General features: G+C 45.5%; 1 protein-coding gene across 3 annotated transcripts in view; it reads right to left on the bottom strand.

Annotated features, from left to right (window-relative positions):
- The window catches only part of Thsd4 (thrombospondin type 1 domain containing 4), a 567,279-nt gene that overhangs the window by 153,840 nt on the left and 393,531 nt on the right, over positions 1-19,908 (bottom strand). Inside the window, exon 1 of one of the 3 annotated variants that reach the window (XM_087905296.1) lies at positions 18,121-18,267. The exons of the other annotated variants lie outside the window; for them this stretch is intronic. Coding sequence (XP_087761422.1) covers positions 18,121-18,192 — 72 coding nt within the window. The 5' untranslated portion in view covers positions 18,193-18,267. Of the gene's footprint in view, positions 1-18,120; positions 18,268-19,908 lie in introns of those variants that run through there. 3 annotated transcript variants of the gene reach the window in all.

A 19,908-nucleotide genomic window follows, 5' to 3' on the forward strand; every position in this document is an offset into this window, starting at 1 on the left:
CCATCTTGGGCCGCAAGACGTGCCAATACTTTAAAAGTAGGCACTTTTACTCCTGGCTATTTCAAAGCTACTTTGCATTCTGATTTGATTAAATCCCCACAAAGAAGAAACATGTACAACACTCAGTTATGCACTCTTACAGAACAAACATGCCGTGGGGTACTGGAACTCACTAGTGAATTTCAGGGGGGAAAAAGAAAGAGAAAGAACTCTAAAATAAAACCAAATGAAATGGTTTTTTTGCTACTAAGAGCTGTTATGACTGAATGATTCTCCTCTCTGGACCCCAGATTTCCTGTGATGAAAACTGAGGCGGCGACGGGCCAAACGCACCTAGAGTGCTATTGTTCTGGGTTTGGGGGTCTCTTTCAGTTCTAGGGCCTGCTGAGAAAGTGGGAAACAAGTCCTTTATGTGGTCATAAAGAGGCCACTTCTGTCTGTTATTGTCACGCTTGTGTGCTGAGTACCCCTGAAGCTGGCCTAGCCCTCCCAACCCTAATGGCTCCTTTGGTTTTCTTCCCTCGCCGATAAATTAGAGAATGTTTTCCCCCTTGTCACCATTCCCCTGTAATTTATCGTCCTGCGGTCTCAGAGGTTCATTCAAGGCCCCGGAAAATCTGTCTGCTATTCCTTGAAGATTCATTGCAGTGTTTGTTTGTAATTAAACTCACAACAGAGTCCTGTGAGCAGAAATGAGGGATAGCTGGTCTCTGCCGTCACTCCGGCAAGTCTTCCCAGGCCCAGCCCCAGGTCTGTGACACTCTGCCTGCAGCTGTCTCTTGCATTTCTAAGCCATCTGATCTCTGGGCTGTGCAGAGTCCTTGTTATGGACTTGGCCAAGTTCTAATTGCCAGCCATCAGGGAATTGAGCAGGGGCTTATGTGAGGTAGACTCTTCCCTGGTATGTACAAGCTACAGTGAAATCCAAAACGTGTTCTGCTCCTAAGACTGCATGGCAATAAGGCGTATTATGTGGTTACATCTTTGATAACATGTAGCAGATATCTGTGATTTGTAAGAAGATATTTCTTTTTTATTAATTTTAATTACATGTATATGCTGTGTGCCTGTGTGTATGCATGTGAGTAAAGGTGTCCTCAGAGCTCAGGAGAATGTCTGGAGTTGGGCATGGCTGTGACCTGCCCAACATGGGTGCTGGAAAGTAAACTCGGGTCCTCTGCAAGAGCAGTCCCTGATCTAAATCTCTCGGCCATCTCCCCAGACCCAGACATTTGTGAGTTTTTTGCTTACTAACCATCACTTTTCCTGGAAATACAACTCCCACATCACTTTATGATCCAAGCAGGCTGAACCTGCTGCCCACTTGAAGGCCTGTGCCAGGACTTACGCTGGTCAGCTAGCATATTTTCCCCCACTGCTCCAGGCTGAGTTTGCAGCTTAGGTCGGCTCTGTGACACTTAGCTCTTGGAATCTCCTGTGGTTACAGACACCGTCCTTTATTTAAAATCCCTAACTCCAAAAAGCTTAACATTTCAAGGTGGATTTCTAGTGACTGCTGTTTGGCTACTTATTTATGGTAAGTTTGGTATTGTACCCATTTGGTTGTGAAACATGGCTTACCGGCTGACGTACCATCAATAAGAGCCTTGACAAATAGTACCTCTGTGACTGCGCGGACACAGCTAAGGATTTCAGTGAAACCTGGGCTAAGCCTTATACCATACACGTACCCTCCTGCCATATTCTGAAACAGATGGGTTTTGGATAAGAAATATGAACTAGGGCAGACATTTTGCATTTGTACATACTATTTCCCATCTGGAAAGTTCACCTACCCCACATCCATCCTTCTCAACTTAAAAACGCCTGCTTACTTCACATGTTCCAAATGACATCTCCCTCCTTTGGGAAGCAGATCCTGATCTCCTCAGCAGAATCAGCCATGCTATTACTTGGTTTCTCCAAGTATCAATATCGGGGCCCAATGACACAGCTGTGGGTAGAGTATTTGCCCAGCACACACACAAGGCTCTGGGTTCAATCCTCAGCACCACCCAAGGGGGAAAAATCCAAAAAAACTAAAACACTAAATATTGATCCATACATGTTCCAGGGGTTTCTAGCCTGCGATCTGATCATCCCTGCCTTCTAGGAGCAGGGACGTGTGTGGGGGTCTGTGCATAACACAGGCACAGAGTCCCTTACCTGCAGTGCTTCCCACAGAGGGATGAGTGAGAGAAATGGTACAGAGCCACTGAAGCACACACATCGAGTTCCTTATGTTGGAAAGCATACACACCAGCACAGCCTGTTTTGTGAAACAGCAAACAACTGCCTTTTTTTATCAACATAGGATAATAACACAGAGAGAAATGAAACGCATTAGGGAGGTGTCTAACAGGCACATTATTGAGACCAATGATGGACAGATCCCTCCAAATCCCAACAAGCTACGGCTGCTTCAAACTTGTGAGCCACAGGACCCCTTTGGAGGCTGACGCATGGTGGGGACTCAGTGTGCATTTGCCACATGGAATGAAAGATGTCCTCACTCACTGGGTAATTTATTGCAATGAGAGTCAATACCCGGAAGACGGGAGCCTTAGCTGCAGACTAGCCCCTTTGAGACTAGACAAGGCCTTATCTGTTAAGGATATGGGCAAACTTCCTCTAAACCCAGCGAGTCAGTACTTATGAATATGCTCACAACCTGGTTATTTAGAACTATTTAACATACGTGGACTTTATTTTCTACTTCAGTGTGCTTTCTTTCTCGGGAGTAAGTAAGCACCAGCATGATTATTATTTGCTTACCCACTGTGATGTGTATCTGGCTTCAGGTATTAAAAGATTTAAAATCCTGTTGATCATGAAAATGTGTTGAGTCAATGGGGGTAGAGGCGTGGTTCCACCTCTCCCTTCCTCCTCATCTACCTTCCAACAGTTTCAGGTGGTTGATATGCAAATCTGGCCATGACTGCAGGGCAAGCACACTTGGGGGAACAAACTGTATACAGCTGAGGTCTCTGTACCAATAGCCCTCAACACAGCGTCTCCAGTGTAAGCACATTAATTCAAAACCACAGACACTCCCAAGGAGCCTTCAGCCTTCATTCATCCAATGGTCTTAGACACCACAATTGGCTTGTATAGATCCAGTTGCTCTTGGATCACTGCTCACGTCCAACTGGGGTTCACCCATGCAATGGTCTTGGGCACACCATAAAACCTTCTCAATGATTTCTGTACCTCCAAAGGAACTGAATGCAATGGGCTGGATGATCTCTATGCATCCTTCCCCATCATCCATACAGGGGAATTGTATTCAACATCTTTTTGGTTCCAGTGAAGGGAGTGTTTTAATCAAAGTTCCAGCTGAGGTTCTTTGTTGTGAAAATTATACAGGCTTCCTAGCTCTGCGCTTCAGCAACTGGGATGATATGACCAACTTGTAGCCTTAGGAGCCCTGTTTTTTTAAGATTTATTTATTTATTATGTATACTGTCTTCTGTCTGCACGTATGCCTGGAGGCCAGAAGACGGCACCAAATCTCATTACAGATGGTTGTGAGCCACCATGTGGTTCCCGGAAATTGAACTCTGGACCTCTCAAAGAGCAGCCAGTGCTCTTAACCACTGAACCATCTCTTCAGCCCTAGGAACTCCATTTTTGTTCTTTCTCCCTTAGCAACAGTATGTCCTTACCTTCCCCTTCTCAAAGTACCCAAGACATTTTTCCCTCCCTTCCCTCCCTTCCCTCCCTTCTGAACCCCTGATGGCCATCAGATTTGCCAGAGGAATTTTGGATTCTTGCTGATAAAATTTCCCTCTCCAGGGCTCTTTGCTTTTCTTTTTATTCTCAGGGATGCTTGTCCCTTCCTGAGTCTGTAAGCATCTCTCATCCCACTGACTTTATATTCTGTGTATATAGGGCTGGGTTAACCTGGGAGTGTGGGTGGGTGGGTGCTCCTCAGGTATTTCCCACTTGGTTTTAGAGACAGGCTCTCTCACCAAGTATTCTAGACTGGTTGGCCAAATGAGCTCCAGGAACCAATTTAACTTTATCTTCTCAGTGCTGGGATTACAAGCATGTATCACCATGCCTGACTTCTTTAAAAAAAAAAATGGATCCTGGGGCTCAAACTCAAGTCTTCAGTCTTGAGTGGTAAACATTTTACCAACTGCATCACCTTCCCAGGCCTACACTGTACTTTAATTTGACACCCCCAACAGTATTTCATAATTCCTCTATTCCCCTTACCCTAGGCTTTGAGATTCTATTAGCTTTATTTATTTATTTATTGAAGCTATGACCAAATTATCTGAAAGAACAAGTTAAGAGATAAAGGACTCATATTACCTCACGGTCAGAGGCTCTGTTCACCACGGTGGTAGTGAATACATTCCTATGCACATGGCATAGGAATTTCTCCACCTCACTGTAGGCATAAAGTAGAAAGATACTGAAAGGAGCCAGGGACAGAATACCACCCCTAAGACCTGCCCTAATGACGTAGTACCCTCAGCTTCACATGCTAATGTTTCCAAAACACCCTAAGATAGTACCAGCAGAAGGGCTAATTTAATATGTCTTTGGGGGACATGTTACCTTTTTCCAATACTGGGAGTTGCCACTCACTGAGCATTTGCTCTGCATAAACACTGGGGGAGGAGGGTATTTCCCTCAGTCTTCCTAACACTGATGCTGACATGATTCCCCCACTTGAACAATGCTAAGTGATGCTTAAAGGAGTTAGCTAACCCAGCTAAGCAAGAAAGACAGAGGACCAGTGATTGAAGCTGAGGTCTGGTGCCCTCAAACCAATGGGTCTTCGGTGCCCTCTGTACGGACAGCACCGACACTATTCGGGGGTCACAGTCTACATTTGCAGCACAGACCATCTGAAAGCTGAAAAGCATTTAGGAAATCTCTTAATCTCTGTGAGTTCTTGGAGAACCTAGGAGATTTAAGAACACATCCAAACAGCATAAGGGAACGGCACAATAATATGGATGGGTGCCCACGCATTACGCACGCCTATATTTATACTACAAATGTAAAGTCTCTCTTTACAAGCTGCCATGGAACACTTTCAAAAACTGGTATATTTGGCCACAAAACCCTCCCCTCAATCCTTTTTATTTAGAACGCCGAGGCTGTATTGTGAACAACACGTCCTCCAGCCTACATGCATTATCTTCTCCTGTGGGTACGTAATGTTCTAGCCAAGAAGAACAAAACTGCCATTGTCTAAATGTGCCCTCGCTTTCTCCAACTCTGCACTTTCTCTGCCCATACTGTTCCCAAGGCTGCGGATGCCTCGCTCAGGATTTGTCTGTGGAACGTCTAAGCATCCCTCCATCCCACCTCGTCTACTGGTTTCTTCTGAGGGCTGGTCCTGCCCCCTGCATGCCAGTCCTCACCAGCATACTTCTCAGTGCCAACCTTTGCAGGGCACTCCGGCCCAGCCTTAGGGATTTCTAACACACAGCATGAAACCTTCCATACACAAAAGTTCTCGAGACATAGACGCTGGGTATAACTTAGGTTGGCTTGTTTAGCTTTGTGGTAATGTAGAAAGAAGAAAAAAATATAGAGATTGACCGATTTCAATATATTCTAATATAAACCACTCTGTTTTACATTAAATACTCATTTTGTCCCTTAAATATGCCTGCTTTGAGACTGTAGCATTCTTTCTGTGGATTCACATTAACTTTCTAAGCTAAAGTAAATAAATTTATATACTCGGCTGAATCAGCAAATAGGATTAAGTCAAAACATCTTTTAAAAGGAGAAATGGCTAATTGAGTATGAGTGTCAATAGTTAATGTAAAGAAGCAAAAGAAGAAGAAAAGTCACCCATGGTAGGATTTGTTCTTAGACAACAGTTGTGACCTCAGGGCCAGCCTTTTCACCTGCCTCAGGTGTTGATGGGCAGGGTGGGAGGAGTAGGAGTATCACTCCCTAGCTCATGCTGCCTCAAGACAGGTAAGTAATGTGGGCAGTTCTCCCTTGCTCACAACTTTGGGGCTGGCTCACCCACCCCTCCTCCAACAGGGTCGGCTGTATTGGGCTGCCTGAGCGAGGAGCCTCAAGGTGCTGTTGGACAGAGTTTCATCACAGTACTGGAAAGCATCCTAGGACAACACGCATATGTTCACATGGAGTCCAGAGGACACCTTAGGTGTCATCCTCCAGAACGTCACCCACCTTGTTTGAGACAGGGCCTCTCATTGGCCTGGAACTTACCAAAGTGTCCAGGCAAGTTGGCCGGGGATCCCCTTTCCAGTTCAGGGATTACAAGTGCATGCCGCCAGACTGGCCTTTTATGTGGGTTTGGGGGATTGAACTCGGGCCTTCACAGTTGCAAGGCAAGCACTTTATGGACTGAGTCATTCAGCCAGTCTCAAAGCACAGGACTTTCTACTAATATACCCAGTGGTTTGTTGGCAAGTGATATTCTCACAAAGAGCAAACTAAATTTTAACTGAGCTTCACATGATATCTCAGCCACAATCGGCTACTTTTCTATGGTGCAACTGCAAAAGGAAAAGTTAAAGGAAGACGCTGAAGGCCACCCTTCACATCTGCATGAACCTTTGCAGTTTAAAGCTCCATCTTATTAATACTGGCATTATATCAATTATATTATATGGTATTATATTAACGCCCACTGAGATCAATATTACCATCACCCTACTTTGTCGATGAGACATCATAGGTCTAGAAAAATTGTTTATCTAATGAAGTTTTGTTTGTTGGAAACAAAAAGGACCCACATACATCTTACTGGATCGGACAGAGGTCTCTGTCTTCTTCTCCCCTTTCCAAAAGTTCCCTGGGAATGGCAGGAAAGAGACATATGTAACAACAACTACAAAAACAAAAAACAGGATGTGGTCAGCAGATAAAAATTCTACTGAATTTCTGGATGTGAGAGTTTGGGTTGGCAAGAAGCCTCAGGGGAAGGGGCTACCCAGAGCGAGCACTGCAAACATGGGAACATTCTAAACTCAGGAGTGACCGCACAATGAGAAGAAGCTGCTGGACACCAGTGGCCATTAGCACAAAGGAGAGGATGGTCTGATGAGACAGCAGCCATGGCCCTGTAAAGAATCTGGTGGGAGATTTCAACCAGCTTCCTTGAAAAGACACACAAGCACTAGTAAAGATACAGTAGATATGGACCATTTTATCTATAACCTTGATTTAATGGATACATCAAATCCGATTTATTGTGTCACTATTCACAAAAGGAATCAACCTAGGTAGTCTTCCATGGACGAACGGATCGGGGAAATGTGGCATATACATACAGTGCAGGCTAAAGGGAATGGAAGCAATCCTTTATAGCAATTTGGATGGGACTGGAGAACATTATGTTAAGGGAAAAAGGTAGGTATGAAGAGGCAAGGGCTGCTTGCTCTCACTGCGGGAGCTTAAAAACAGATCTCATGAAAGTAGGCAGAATACTGGTTACCATAGGCTAGGAAGGGTGGATGGAAGGGGTGGAGGAAGGCTGGCTGATGGAGACGGGAATATAATTGGGTGGGAGGAACAATTTTAAGGTTCTGCAACACAGTAGATATTTATGGTTGACATTAATTGTGTAGTTCCAAATAACTACTAGAAAGGAGTTTGAAAACTCCTAATACAAAGAAAAGAAAACTATTTGAGGGGATGCATATATCGAGTATCATGATTTGCTCATTACAAATTGTATGTATCCCACTGTATTCCATAAGTATGTTCAATTATTGCATCAAGGAAAATTTTAGTGTGACAGCAGAGAGGTAACTCAACTGGTAAAATGCTATTGCATTGGCGGAAAAGCCTGAGTTTGGTCCCCATGGAAAAAGCTGAGCTTAGTGGTGTACTGTCATTGAGACCCAGGGCTTGACATAGGGACCCTCATTGCTAGGTGTAGCGGGCGTGGTCGATCGATAGAATAAACAGACCAGTACTATATAAAAGACTTAGCTTTTAATCAAAAGGGGGAAACTTACAAGACCCGAGATCCTACGAACACCAATGGAGCCGGAAAACCGAAGGGGCAGGGGGCAAGGCACTTTGATCTTTTATAGCCTGAATGGCCACACCTTAAGCAGAATGTGATTGGCTGAGATTCCCCATCCGCTAGGGAGGCAAAGCCAGGGGATTCCGAAGTTGTCGAGCTCCAGAGTCCAGTGAGATTCTGTCTCAGACAACAAGGTGGCTAGCTCCTGAGGAAGGCAGCTAACACCGACCTTTGCTCTGCAGACTCTCACACACACACATGCATCTTAATACTTAGTTACAAACAAGTACATATCTCCCACCCACTCACCCCCCAAAAAAACTATAAAAATACACTCTTAAAGTTCCAGTACTCAATTATAAAAATATGCACCAAAATGAACATTTTCTCAAATAACTCCGACAATGTTTACGGAACGCCTGTCCATAAAATCAGCTATACAGTAACAGCTCTCAAAACCTCAGGATTACAGACACCACATTTTCTGACCACAGTATAATCAAGTTAGAACTTAAATTGGGATTAGGAAAAAAAGACCAACTCTCCATACTCATTTTTTAAAATTACATAATTTGCAGGCCATGTCAATTTTTTAAAACACGAGAGTGAAAACCAACCATCATAAGTGAGATCTCACAAACTATGGGCTGGCGACACGGCTCGGCCATTAGAGACTCACAGATACAACCAAAGCAGCAGTTTCTCACACTAACAGATTAATGAAAGGGGATCAAAGTATCTCAATAGACAGAAAATATCAAATAAAATCCAATGCCTAAAGCCAAGTGTGGTATAGCACGCCTTTAATCACAGCACTAGGGAGGCAAAATCAGGCAGATATCTATGTGTTAAAGGTCAGCCTGGTCTGTGTAAAGCATTCTGGGTAAGTCAGAGCTACATATTGAGACCTTGTTTCGAAAAAGAAAATATCTATTCATAAAAAGTTCATTATCTTGACAGAGCAGGAATCGAAGAGACATTACCAAACTGATAAAGCATGCAAGAAAAAATTTCTATCAACCTATTTTCAGTAGCAGCATATAAGAATTGAAAAAGAAAAAAGGTCTTTATGTACAGGGAATTGTGTGCTCAGAAACTAAAAAACAAAAGTTACATTTTCTTGAAAATCTTTAAAGGCATAAACAAATGAGAAGGGTATACTATGTTCATAGAGAGAATGTCTCAACATTTAAGTGATATCAGTGTCCTCATATAGAACTACAGATTTAATACAGTTCTGATGAAAATCACCAAAGGATTTTCAAGAAAAATTGACAACTGTGAATTTTATTAGGAAGAGCAAATATTTAGATAAAGCCAAGACGACCCTCGATGAGTAAGATGGAGAGATGGGCTCTGCCGAGTGGACTTTGCTGTCTATCTTGAATTACAGATGCAAAGGCAGAGAGATGGTTGACAGGGGACACAGAGACTGAAGAACACATGCATGGGAAACTGATACTGGACAGAGCCAGCACTGTAAATTTGGTGCAAATTTATTGAATAGGAGACTATTAAGTTGTGTCCTGTCAATGAAGGACCCAATTAAAACAGATCCTTATCCACAGTCCTCAGGAGAATTAGTTCTAGGTATCACCATATTGAGAATTAACTTACTTAAATATTGTTTTCTTTCATTTGTGGTTCTTAGGTGTGTGTGTGTGTGTGTGTGTGTGTGTGTGTGTGTGTGTGTGTACAACTGTCTAGGGGACAGAGGAGACCAACAGGAGAGAGGAGAAGGGAGGAAAAGGAGGGCAGAGAAGTAGGGGTGGGGAACATGCTCAATATACAAAAGCTTGAACATAAATAGAGGTAAAAAATTTTAATGTGATTTGCCAGACTTTGATAATTTTAGAAAACAACATGTGAGGCTACATCTACATCCTCAGAAATGATTTCTTAGGAAACAGAAAGAATCAACATAAAGAAATTAAACATACATTTAAATCCTTTAAAACTGAGAGCCTCTGCTGAGACAAAAATATAAAATTTTTATATGAGCTACTGGAAAAATTATAAGCAAATAACATTCATATCAATATATAACAAGCAAAGGATTCATAATCAAACTATGAATCCCTAACTTGGTGCTGAAATAGTAAAAACCAAATTTAAAACCAGGAGATAGATATAGACATCTCACGGTCTGTGCACATACACAGGTTACATGGTAATAGTTAATGGTCAGAGAAATGTCAGTTACATACTGATACTATGTTATACCCACCATATCAGTAAAATCAGCCTGTTCTATAATACCAAATATTGGAAAGATGGTGCATCCTTGAGAATTTGCCTGCACTTCTCAAGAAAACGAGAATGGACACTACAGCCGCAGAAGCCAACTTGGCATCACCTGATGCTAAGCAAATGAAAAGGCAAATCCCCTACAGGAGCCCTTGCTGATTTAGATGAGGACACACGTTCCAGAACGTTCATAGCAGAATGCTTATAGCAGGAAGACAAGTAAGAAAACCCAAACATCTGGGGCTGGAGGCATGGCTCAGTAGTTAAGAGCACTTGCTGCTCTTACACAAGGCTGGGTTTGAGCCCCAGCACCCACATGGTACCTCACAATCGTCTGTAATTCCAGTTTCAGAGATCCAATGCCCTCTTCTGTCCTTCGAGGGCACCAGGCACACATGCAGTGCACATTCGTGCATGGAGGCAAAACACTAGTGCAGAGAAAAAAAAAAACCCTAAATAAAAAAACCCAAATATTTATAGTAAGAATGATGGAATGATGCTATATTTCCATATAGCAAGTTCTACATACTCAAGCTGTGTTGTGCTAAAATGATGGACCGATAGCTGCATGGACCATTCATGTTAAATGAGAAATCAAGCTGAATACAATGTCAAGAGACCATGTTTATACAATTTAAAATCAAACAAAATCAATTAATATGGTTTTTAGAGATATATACATATATAATCACTACTACTAAAACTATTTTTATATTATTTAAGGCAGGGTCTTACTACATAGTACTGGCTATCCTGGAACTTGCTTTGTAGACCAGACTGTTCTTATATTCAAAAAGATCTGCGTGCTTCTGTCTCCCGACCTGGGATGACCGGTGTATGTCACCACACCCCACCACACACACTGGTTGTGATTACTGGTTCTGAAAGTGATGTCAGGATAACCATACATTTCCCAGTGATGTTCATCTCTGAAGGACAGAAGATAGGCTGGAGGGAGCAGCTGGGAGCGAGTACAGAGCCGGGATCGCCTGGTGTTGTTAGCTGGGCAATGGCCATAGCTGTCTAATTATCCCACTTCACAAGCTGCTTCCATGGTCCACGATTTCTCCTACACATATTAAATGCTACACTTTTTATAGAAACAAGAGTTATTCTTTTTAAAACACTTACCTACTCAAAAGGCCATTCCTTTCCAAAAGGCCTTGGTGGTTTTACGATTCATTTTAAACTCCTTTGAGAAAAAAGTTAATTCCTCGGGTGTTTGAACTGCTTCAAAGCATGTGAGCAGGTGAGAGACGTTTGAGTTTTATAAAACTCTGGGCTCACACAATGAAAGATTGCCATGAACCAACGGCACTGATTTATAAAAGATAACAATGCAATATTCATAAATCAAGTAGCAAAGGCAATGAATACGTCAAACCTAACAAGCAAATCGGTAGCCGGGTAACTGTAAAAACACAGCCAGTCCATGACCACATAGAATCACTACGTAAATACAGTAGAGGAAAAAGGCACATGAGTATTTTGATGAAGGTGGACAAAGTTTGATAAAATTCAACAACCATTCCTGATTTAAAAAAAAAACAACAAAAAAACAAAAACATGGATACGAACTTATAATTGGATAACATTATCTACCTAACATATCTGGCAGGCCTCATGCTCAGTGGTGAAATGCTAGCATTCCCATCTAAGTCTGGAAGGAGTTGAGACTGTTCGCTTCCAATGCTCTGACTCAACTCACCATTCTAGAAGGTCCCTGCAATTGGGATAGGCTAACAGGAAGGAAGAGGCCAGCAGAGGAGGAACTCTGTCATGCACAAACTGAAGGCATACATGTGTTCACATGCACATTCCTTTATAAACACATACATGCATACACATTCCTTTATAAACACATACAGATGATTCTGGATGGAGGATGCCGAACTGTGGACCATCCTTCTATCTGAGGAGAGAAGAACTCTGACAATGGGGCTGGGGAGCTGGCTCAGTAAAGTGTTTTCCCTGCAGAGCATGAGGACTTGAGTTCAGATCCCCAGCAGCTGGGTTAAAAAGCCTGGAATGGTGGTAGGTGCCTGTGATCTCAGCACTGGGGACGCAGAGGCGGCAGGATCCCAAGTACATTGGCCGGCCAAGCTAGTGGAATCACTGGGTTCCAGGTTCGGTGAGAGATCCTGCCCTACCCCATTGGGCTGTTGGCAACTGATGGTTGCCAAGGAAGGGAGAGTCACTTTCCTTGGGGATGTGGCTGCTAGGAGGTTGTTTTTGCCCCAGCGGATGGCTCCATGCCCACATGTATACATGCTGAACTCAGGGTTATTAGTAGCAAAACAAAAAATAAAAAAAGAAGAAGACACCATGTTGGAAGGCGAGATGGAGGGCGCTAGGAGGAGTTGGACAAAGGCAGGGGTGGACGGATGTGGTCAATATATACTCTTTACTGTGTGAAACTCCAGAGAACAAAGCATTTCAGCGAGCTGAAAAAAGATGTCACTGATGAACATGCCAAAGTGAGTGGGAAAAGCCCACGAGGACTCAACCCTACACAAAAGACTAAAGACAACCGAGAAAAGCTGGGAGCAGGACAGGTGGTCTTCCGCAGGGAGCACAACTGGGAGCACACCAACTGGTTGTTCAGGGCCAAAAGGTCAGCCCTGAAACATACGTACAAGTAAAGACTCAACAGGTCATATTTAGGAATATTTTGGATACACACATGCACACATACACACACACACACACACACACACACACACACACTGGTGCAATAAAAATTACTGAAAAGAAGTCATGAATCTGAAGGAGAGCAGAGGACTATATTGGGGGGGTGGGGGAAGGAAAGAGAAGAAAGAAATGTAAATCAATTATAATCTTGGGAGAGCTCTCCCCTGCACTTGGGAAAGACGGCCTTGCCCCTCACCACAGGTATGCACTATGCACCTCACCAGATCAGCACACTAGAGGTGCATAGGTGAGCTGAGCCCGAGGGCCTGAGAGCGGGAGAGCTGACCCCGCCCCACCTCATCTGCCATGAGATGACATGGATGAGGAAAAGATGCTCTCTCCCCTCCATTCCTCCATCTGTGGCAGACAAGAGAACTGACCTCGAGTTCACGAGTAAGAGAACTAGCCCTGTTGATGGAGGAGGGTCATCTGTCTATGTGTTACTTTCATTGGTTAATAAAGAAACTGCCTTGGCCCTTTGATAGGACAGAAAATTAGGTAGGCGGAGTAAACAGAACAGATGCTGGGAGGAAGAAGGCAGTGAGGCAGTCGCCATGACTCTCCTCTCCAAGACAGACGCAGGTTAGGATCTTTCCTGGTAAGCCACCACCTCGTGGTGCTACACAGATTACTAAATATGGCTTAAAGCAAGATGTGAGGATTAGCCAATAAGAGGCTGGAGGTAATGGGCCATGCAGTGTTTAAAAGAATACAGTTTCCGTGTAATTATTTCAGGGGTAAGCTAGCCGGGATCTGGGCGGGAAAGCAGCCCGCTCCTTCCTTTTACACCCTGTCCCACACTCACTGCAGCAAAAGGAGATCGGGTCCTGCACCCACCTGAGCAGCACACTAGAGAGCTGACCCTGCTGTCCAGGTCCCAGGTGAGCCAGCCCCGAGTGCGTGAGAACAGGAGAGTTGATCCCACCTTTCCTAGTGTTCCCCCTAGGCAATCAGGAGAGAGAGTCCTGCACCTTGTCTGGGCAAAGCAAAACAGCTGGCCCTGCTGATTTACGTGTGGGGGACCTGGAGCTGGGGACCCTGAGAGCAGAACTGGCCCTGCTCCTTGCTGCAGGCTGCACTGGGCGAGCTAGCCGAGACAGTGCTGGAGATGTGACCATGAGGGAAAGCTGGCATGCTGAACAATCCAGCTACCACCCAGGCCCAGACCCCACCCCAGTTTCCAAAGAATCTATGAACTGTTGGAGCATGTAAACGGGATGAACCTACAGACCCAAAACAGCAGGATCTCCATGATACAGGACAACAGGATATTCAAGGGGAGTCCCACGTGGTGTAGCAGAAACAAGGGGCCTTGAGCCAGACCAATGACTCTGGGCAATGAACACTTGCAAGTAAAGATGAATGGATTAAAGGGTAAACTGTGTGACTCAACGGGCCACATTACAGCTTCCATGACAAGATTCTTCTTTTGTTGTTTCTTTGTTTTGTTTTGCTTTTGGTTTTTCTTTTAAATTTGGTTTTGATTTGGGTGGGAGGTTGCAAGGGCAGAGGGCAAATGTGAGGGGATGGGGAGATAAGCGGGATCGGAACGCATGAAGTGGAATCCACAAAGAATCAATGAAAGTTAAAAAAAATAATAATCTGAAAATTAAAAAATAACAAAAGTACAGAGGAGAGAGAGAGGAAGATGTTTGACATTGATCTCTACACACATGCCTGTGCACACACAGGCATGCCTACCTGCATACACATGTGCATGTGCACACACACAGACACACTTTAAAGCATGTCATTTGGGGCAGGTTAAATACCTACCATACATGATACTCTAGGTTTATCCTCCAGCATTAAGGAAAAGAGAAGGAAAGAAAGAGAGGGAGGAAAGAAGGGAGGTAGGGAGGAAGGGAGGGGGAGAGAGGGAGGAAGAGAGAGGGGGAGGAGGGGAAGAGAGAGAGAAGAAGGGGGAGGGAGGGAGGGAGAGAGAGAGAGAGAGAGAGAGAGAGAGAGAGAGAGAGAAGGAGGAAGAGAGAGATATATAATCAGTGGTTTTAAGTGTAGTCACAAAGCTGAGCATCTACCCCAACACCACCAAATTCCCAAACATTTTCGTCACCACAAAAGGAAAGTCTGCAACCATTAGCAGCCCAAATACTCTTTAATTTGGATAGGTGTTGCCATATTGCTTTACCAAAATTAAAGCAACATCCTTTGACATCGTCTCACCACAGACTACGGACCCTTACAGGTTTCTGGCTGCCCTTACTTCCTCCTCCCTGAACATGCCAGGATCTCACTGGTCTCGTTGGATAAGAACAGAGAATGCAGTGCCCTCACTCCTCTGTCTCCACAAAGACCCTGCATCCTGGCATGCTTTCCACACTCACAAAGGTACTGAAACAGCTGGGAACGGGGTGCAGTGGTAGAGTTCTTGCTCACACGAGCAAGGGCTGGTTCCATGACTAATATTGGAAATAGGGGACTAAATGCCAACAAAGTATGCTCTTGAAATTGTACCAAGGGATGGAGAGATGCAATTTCTCTCCAGAGGAGCCTCTGCTCTTTCTTGCAGAAGATCAGGGTTTGAATCTCCGCACCTTGTCAGGTGACTCACAACTACCTGTAACTCCTGCTTCAAGAGATCCGATGCCCTCTTCTGGCTCCGTGGGCACTGCACTCATGTGCATGTGCTTACCCCACCCCCCACACAAATAATTACAAATAAATACAAAAACTTTTTTTAAATGCACTGAAAGTCCAGCCTGACTTCAACAAGTGTTTCACAGTCCTTCAGAGGACACACCACTGTGCGCAAGTGTACAGGGCTACTATTCCGATCTCGTCAAGGGCAAAGACATTCTAGTGACCCCAAGGCTCTAAGTTCAATGCCATGGCAACAAGGAAACAAAGGCAACAATAGCTTTTTCCACCCTGTGTACTGACCTAATACCAGGTTGCTCTGTCCTTGAATGACAAATACCTATGTCCACAGTGCCATCCAACTGAGGCGTCCTCTGCACACACTTGCTTCCCCAACTCGTGGGCCTCCAGGCCCCATATTTCTGGAAAAACTTCACACCCAAGACAACAACTGGTTCTGCAAACTGGTCCCAGCTCTGCCTCTTGGCTCACACCCCGGGCTGAGAACGCAGCCGGCTCAGCAGCCTGGGTGGACAACGCCTGCTCCCCTTTCTTCCTTCCCTCCTGTGTGCTTTAGGGAACATCCGAAGGGAGGATAATTAGAACCTGCAAGAAAACCCACTGACAGGCAGGAGGAAAGGAAACTGTGGTGACTTAAGGGCGCCGCCACATGTTTATGGGTACGCGTTCATAAGTAACACGGCAATAAAAAAGACGCTCCTATAAAATGCCACATTCTTCAAAGCTCTACATAAACGACATTCTCTCTTAAGGGGTGGGGACTCAGCCATGTCCCTTCCTCATCATTTCACTTCCAATAAGCAAAAAGAATCCTAATCATACTATCTCTTAGTAGGGTAGACATTTACAGAACTGATTGCACAGAAACATTCACACACATGCGTGCACACACATGCATGAACACATGCTGGAGAAATAAAGAAAAGGCGCAGGGAGATCTTTCAGTGGCCCAGCAGTGCAGGTGCCAGGGGTAGCAGCGTAGGAGCCTCACGACCTCTCTTCGGGCTTTCTGGCTGTTCGTACTCAGCATACATACTGGAACTCCAAAGCCAGTCTGGTCCCACTCTCCTGAGTGCTATCTACACGCCATCAAAGAAAGGGTGTATCTGTGTGCACGCGTGTGCTCCACTTTCATTTCCTTCTGCTTTGCCAACTGCGAGGTGAAGCAGAGCCCTCTGCCTGTGTAAGAGGCTCCAGGACATGCATTCCTGAGTGGCCCTCCCCGGGAGCCAGTTGTGGGCAGGTAACTGAAGCCTGCCTTCTGCCTTGCTGTTAATAAGAGTAATTGGCACACCGCGGAGGGGCTGCTGCAGTGCTGTGATTTGCTCAGTACAGAGGTCTCCCCTGACCAGATGTGTCGGCAGCGGTGATAGAAATATTTTCCATATGAGCTTTCTCTCGCCTGCTTAAGTGCTCCGGGCTGAGTGAGGTGGGCCTATTTGCCATTTACTCCACACAGTAAAGAAAAAAAAAAATCAACAGGGAAGTTTCAAACTTCAACTACAAGCAGAGGCCAATGGTCTGCTTTGAGCTTTCAGCTTTCCTAATCTACCAGGCATCTCCATTCCCCGGAGACTATCCACGGGCGCAGAGGGTGAAAAGCCTAGGACAAACGACCCGGGAGCTGAGAGCTTGTGGAACCCACCTCAGCCTTGCAGCATGGGCACAGGCTGGGGAAGCATGCTCGGGGAGAAAATCTATGACATTAGGTTTCAGGACTCACTTGGCTCCTGACAAGGTAAACAAAAGGCAAAGCTGGGAAGTGACCTCTTTTAAAAGCTGTGTACAGTCACTAGGCTTTTCACAGAGGGAGATGAGCTCCTTCAGAGTCAGTAATGAAGGAACGGAGGAAGAGTCAAAGCTGGTGCCAGCTCATTTGCACGGCAGGGTGGGGACATTAAATGTTCCTCTCCCCCTGCTCAATGATCAACACTTCAGGCTCTGCCTGCATCAAAACTGGCTCCCGGAGGCATCAGTGATATTCAGAAACATACCCAGCAAACACCCAAGCTAGACCAATAAGAAGCTGCCCCCACAAACCCCGAAAACATGCCTCCTTTTTCTGGCAGATCTAAGCACACTTGTAGCCATGCTGGCCGCCACTTTCCCTCTCCACACTCATGACAGAAAGTGAAACACCGGTTTACTCATGGCAGGAAGACAGGAAAGCAAGGCAATCTCTCACACATGCAGATTCTCTCTGAGGCAATGGAGAAAAAACACCTCAAAGGCTATGTCCTTCCTGCATCTGTACTAGACCCTACTAGAATCTAACACATACTCCACCCCCAGAGCCCCGCAAACAGCAGAAGAAGCATGCATGCCTCAGGCATCTGCCACCCAGGCCATGCCAGGTCCCCAGGGTGGCAACTGCATGGACAGGCTCAGCACAAGACTTCAGAAAGTACAGGATCCTTTAAGAAGAGAAGTTTCCCTGAGAGAAAAGCCTAAAATAAAGTCATATAAAGCATTATTCTTTGCACACCATAAACACCTATTCCTTGATCCCTCTTCATAGAAAGAAGGGGAAATTTAATATTGACAAAAATAGAACTTCTGACAAGATAGTTTATTTGGCTTACCTCTCCCCCTGGTCTTGCTAACATTGCTCTCTCAGTGTGGAACAAAGCTAATAACAGGTAGCTGACAAGCATTATTACCCAGAATCAGAGCTACCCTGGAGGAGAATCCGGCTGCCAAGAGCTAACGCTAGCAGATGCGCTTGCGGCTCCGGGATCCCAGCCTGGAGTTCCGTAGGCACCGCGCTGGTTCCCTGGCTCCTTCCCTCACTGTGCTACCCCTGCTCGGAGCTCAGCCTCTGCGCTGAAGAAAACTGGTAAGCTGATCTCTTCATGTAATAACTTCTCCTGGCTGGGGGAGGGGGCAGGAGCCAGCTGGGAGCTGGGGGGCTGCCTTTAACAGAAAGCAGAAAAGGGGAGGGACAGAAATGATCAATGTGGAGGCTGCATCTGGCCTCATTCATGCAAAGGGCTCCAAGGTAAGCACTTCTAATGCAGGGGGATGGCTCTGCCTCCTCAACTGAGGCAGGCAGAAGGTGGCGGGCTGCGGCGGGAGGAGCTGCAGGCTGGCAGCTTGGAGAGCCGGGACCCTCAAGGCCTTCTTCTTACCTTTGGGTCTGGGGCTAAAGGGCTTTGTGAGCTACACAAGTTGCCGCCCTACTCTGGGATATAGCTCTCTCTCTCTCCGTCCCCCACAACCCCCACCCACCCCGGTCCTAAGTCAAGAGGTGGGTGGATAGCTTCTGCATTCCTTTCCATCTGATTTGATGGTTGCAGAAATCTAGGCAAAGACTCCATTATCAAAGGATCCTGGAAAGTAACGAAGTCACCAGAGTACCACCTGCTTGTCATGTGAGCACGGATGGTTGGGAAATGGGGAAGCCACTGTATCTCCCTCTTGCTGCATTGCTGGGCCATTGTACCTACACCAGTATAATGAGGAATTGGTGCTGAGGAGGTAAAAATAAGAGATAAAGTGCAGGGAAGTGAACTCTGGGCGGTTATGTTGTCGAGAATGTGTGGGACGCAGGATGTTCCCGGAGAAAGAAGTGTCTTAGACGCAGAGTGACTGCTGGAGTGGAATTGGGCACAGGCGCACACACAGACCTGCTGGCGGCTGCAGAGCTTCAGAATTCAGCTTTGTTCTGGAATAGTATGGATCAAGGTCCAAAGCGGGTTGCAATCCACCAAGTAGTGGATTCTGCCCGCGAAGGCACGCAAAAGCATTCTGGGGGTATTGGTGGCCAGGGAGAGTGGGGCAACATCAGGCCCAGTGTCCACTGGAATCAGGTATGTGTGGGTTCAAACCCCATTTCTAAAATTAACAGCCTGCAGGTAACCCCAGTGAGTCCTGGTGGCCCCTCCTGTGAAATGGGGAAATGTCACCCAATGGTTAGGGAGACACACAGGTCACACAGACACACAACTTGGCACAGTTTGCACCGTAGAAGTACTAGCTTTGTCTTTGGTCTGATGTAAGTTTGAAGTTCATCACCAGAACGTAAAATAACAAATGCTTGAAAGTCCCAGGCTATCGTATTATTCTGCATGAACGAGGAACGGCTGAGCCTAATCACAGTTTCAACCTCTTATCATCGCCAGCCGTGCAATGGTGATTGCCTAGTGAGATTTCTCAGAAGGTTTGGGGGAAAATCGTTTAGATGTCCTCTTGCCAGAGAATCAAGAGGAAGGAGGCTGCTACGGCCCCATATCCACAGACCTCATTTCGGTGGTCCTTCTGAGCCCGACAGTCAGGTCTTATAACCATTCCGCTTCCCACACAGTCTGCAGGTGAGAACACCTGGGATTCCCTTGTTCCCACCTTTACCTCCTCAACAGCCGTTCTTCAAG

The sequence above is a fragment of the Myodes glareolus genome, chromosome 4 (assembly GCF_982192425.1).
Source record: "Myodes glareolus chromosome 4, mMyoGla1.1, whole genome shotgun sequence".
NCBI classification, from domain to species: domain Eukaryota; kingdom Metazoa; phylum Chordata; class Mammalia; order Rodentia; family Cricetidae; genus Myodes; species Myodes glareolus.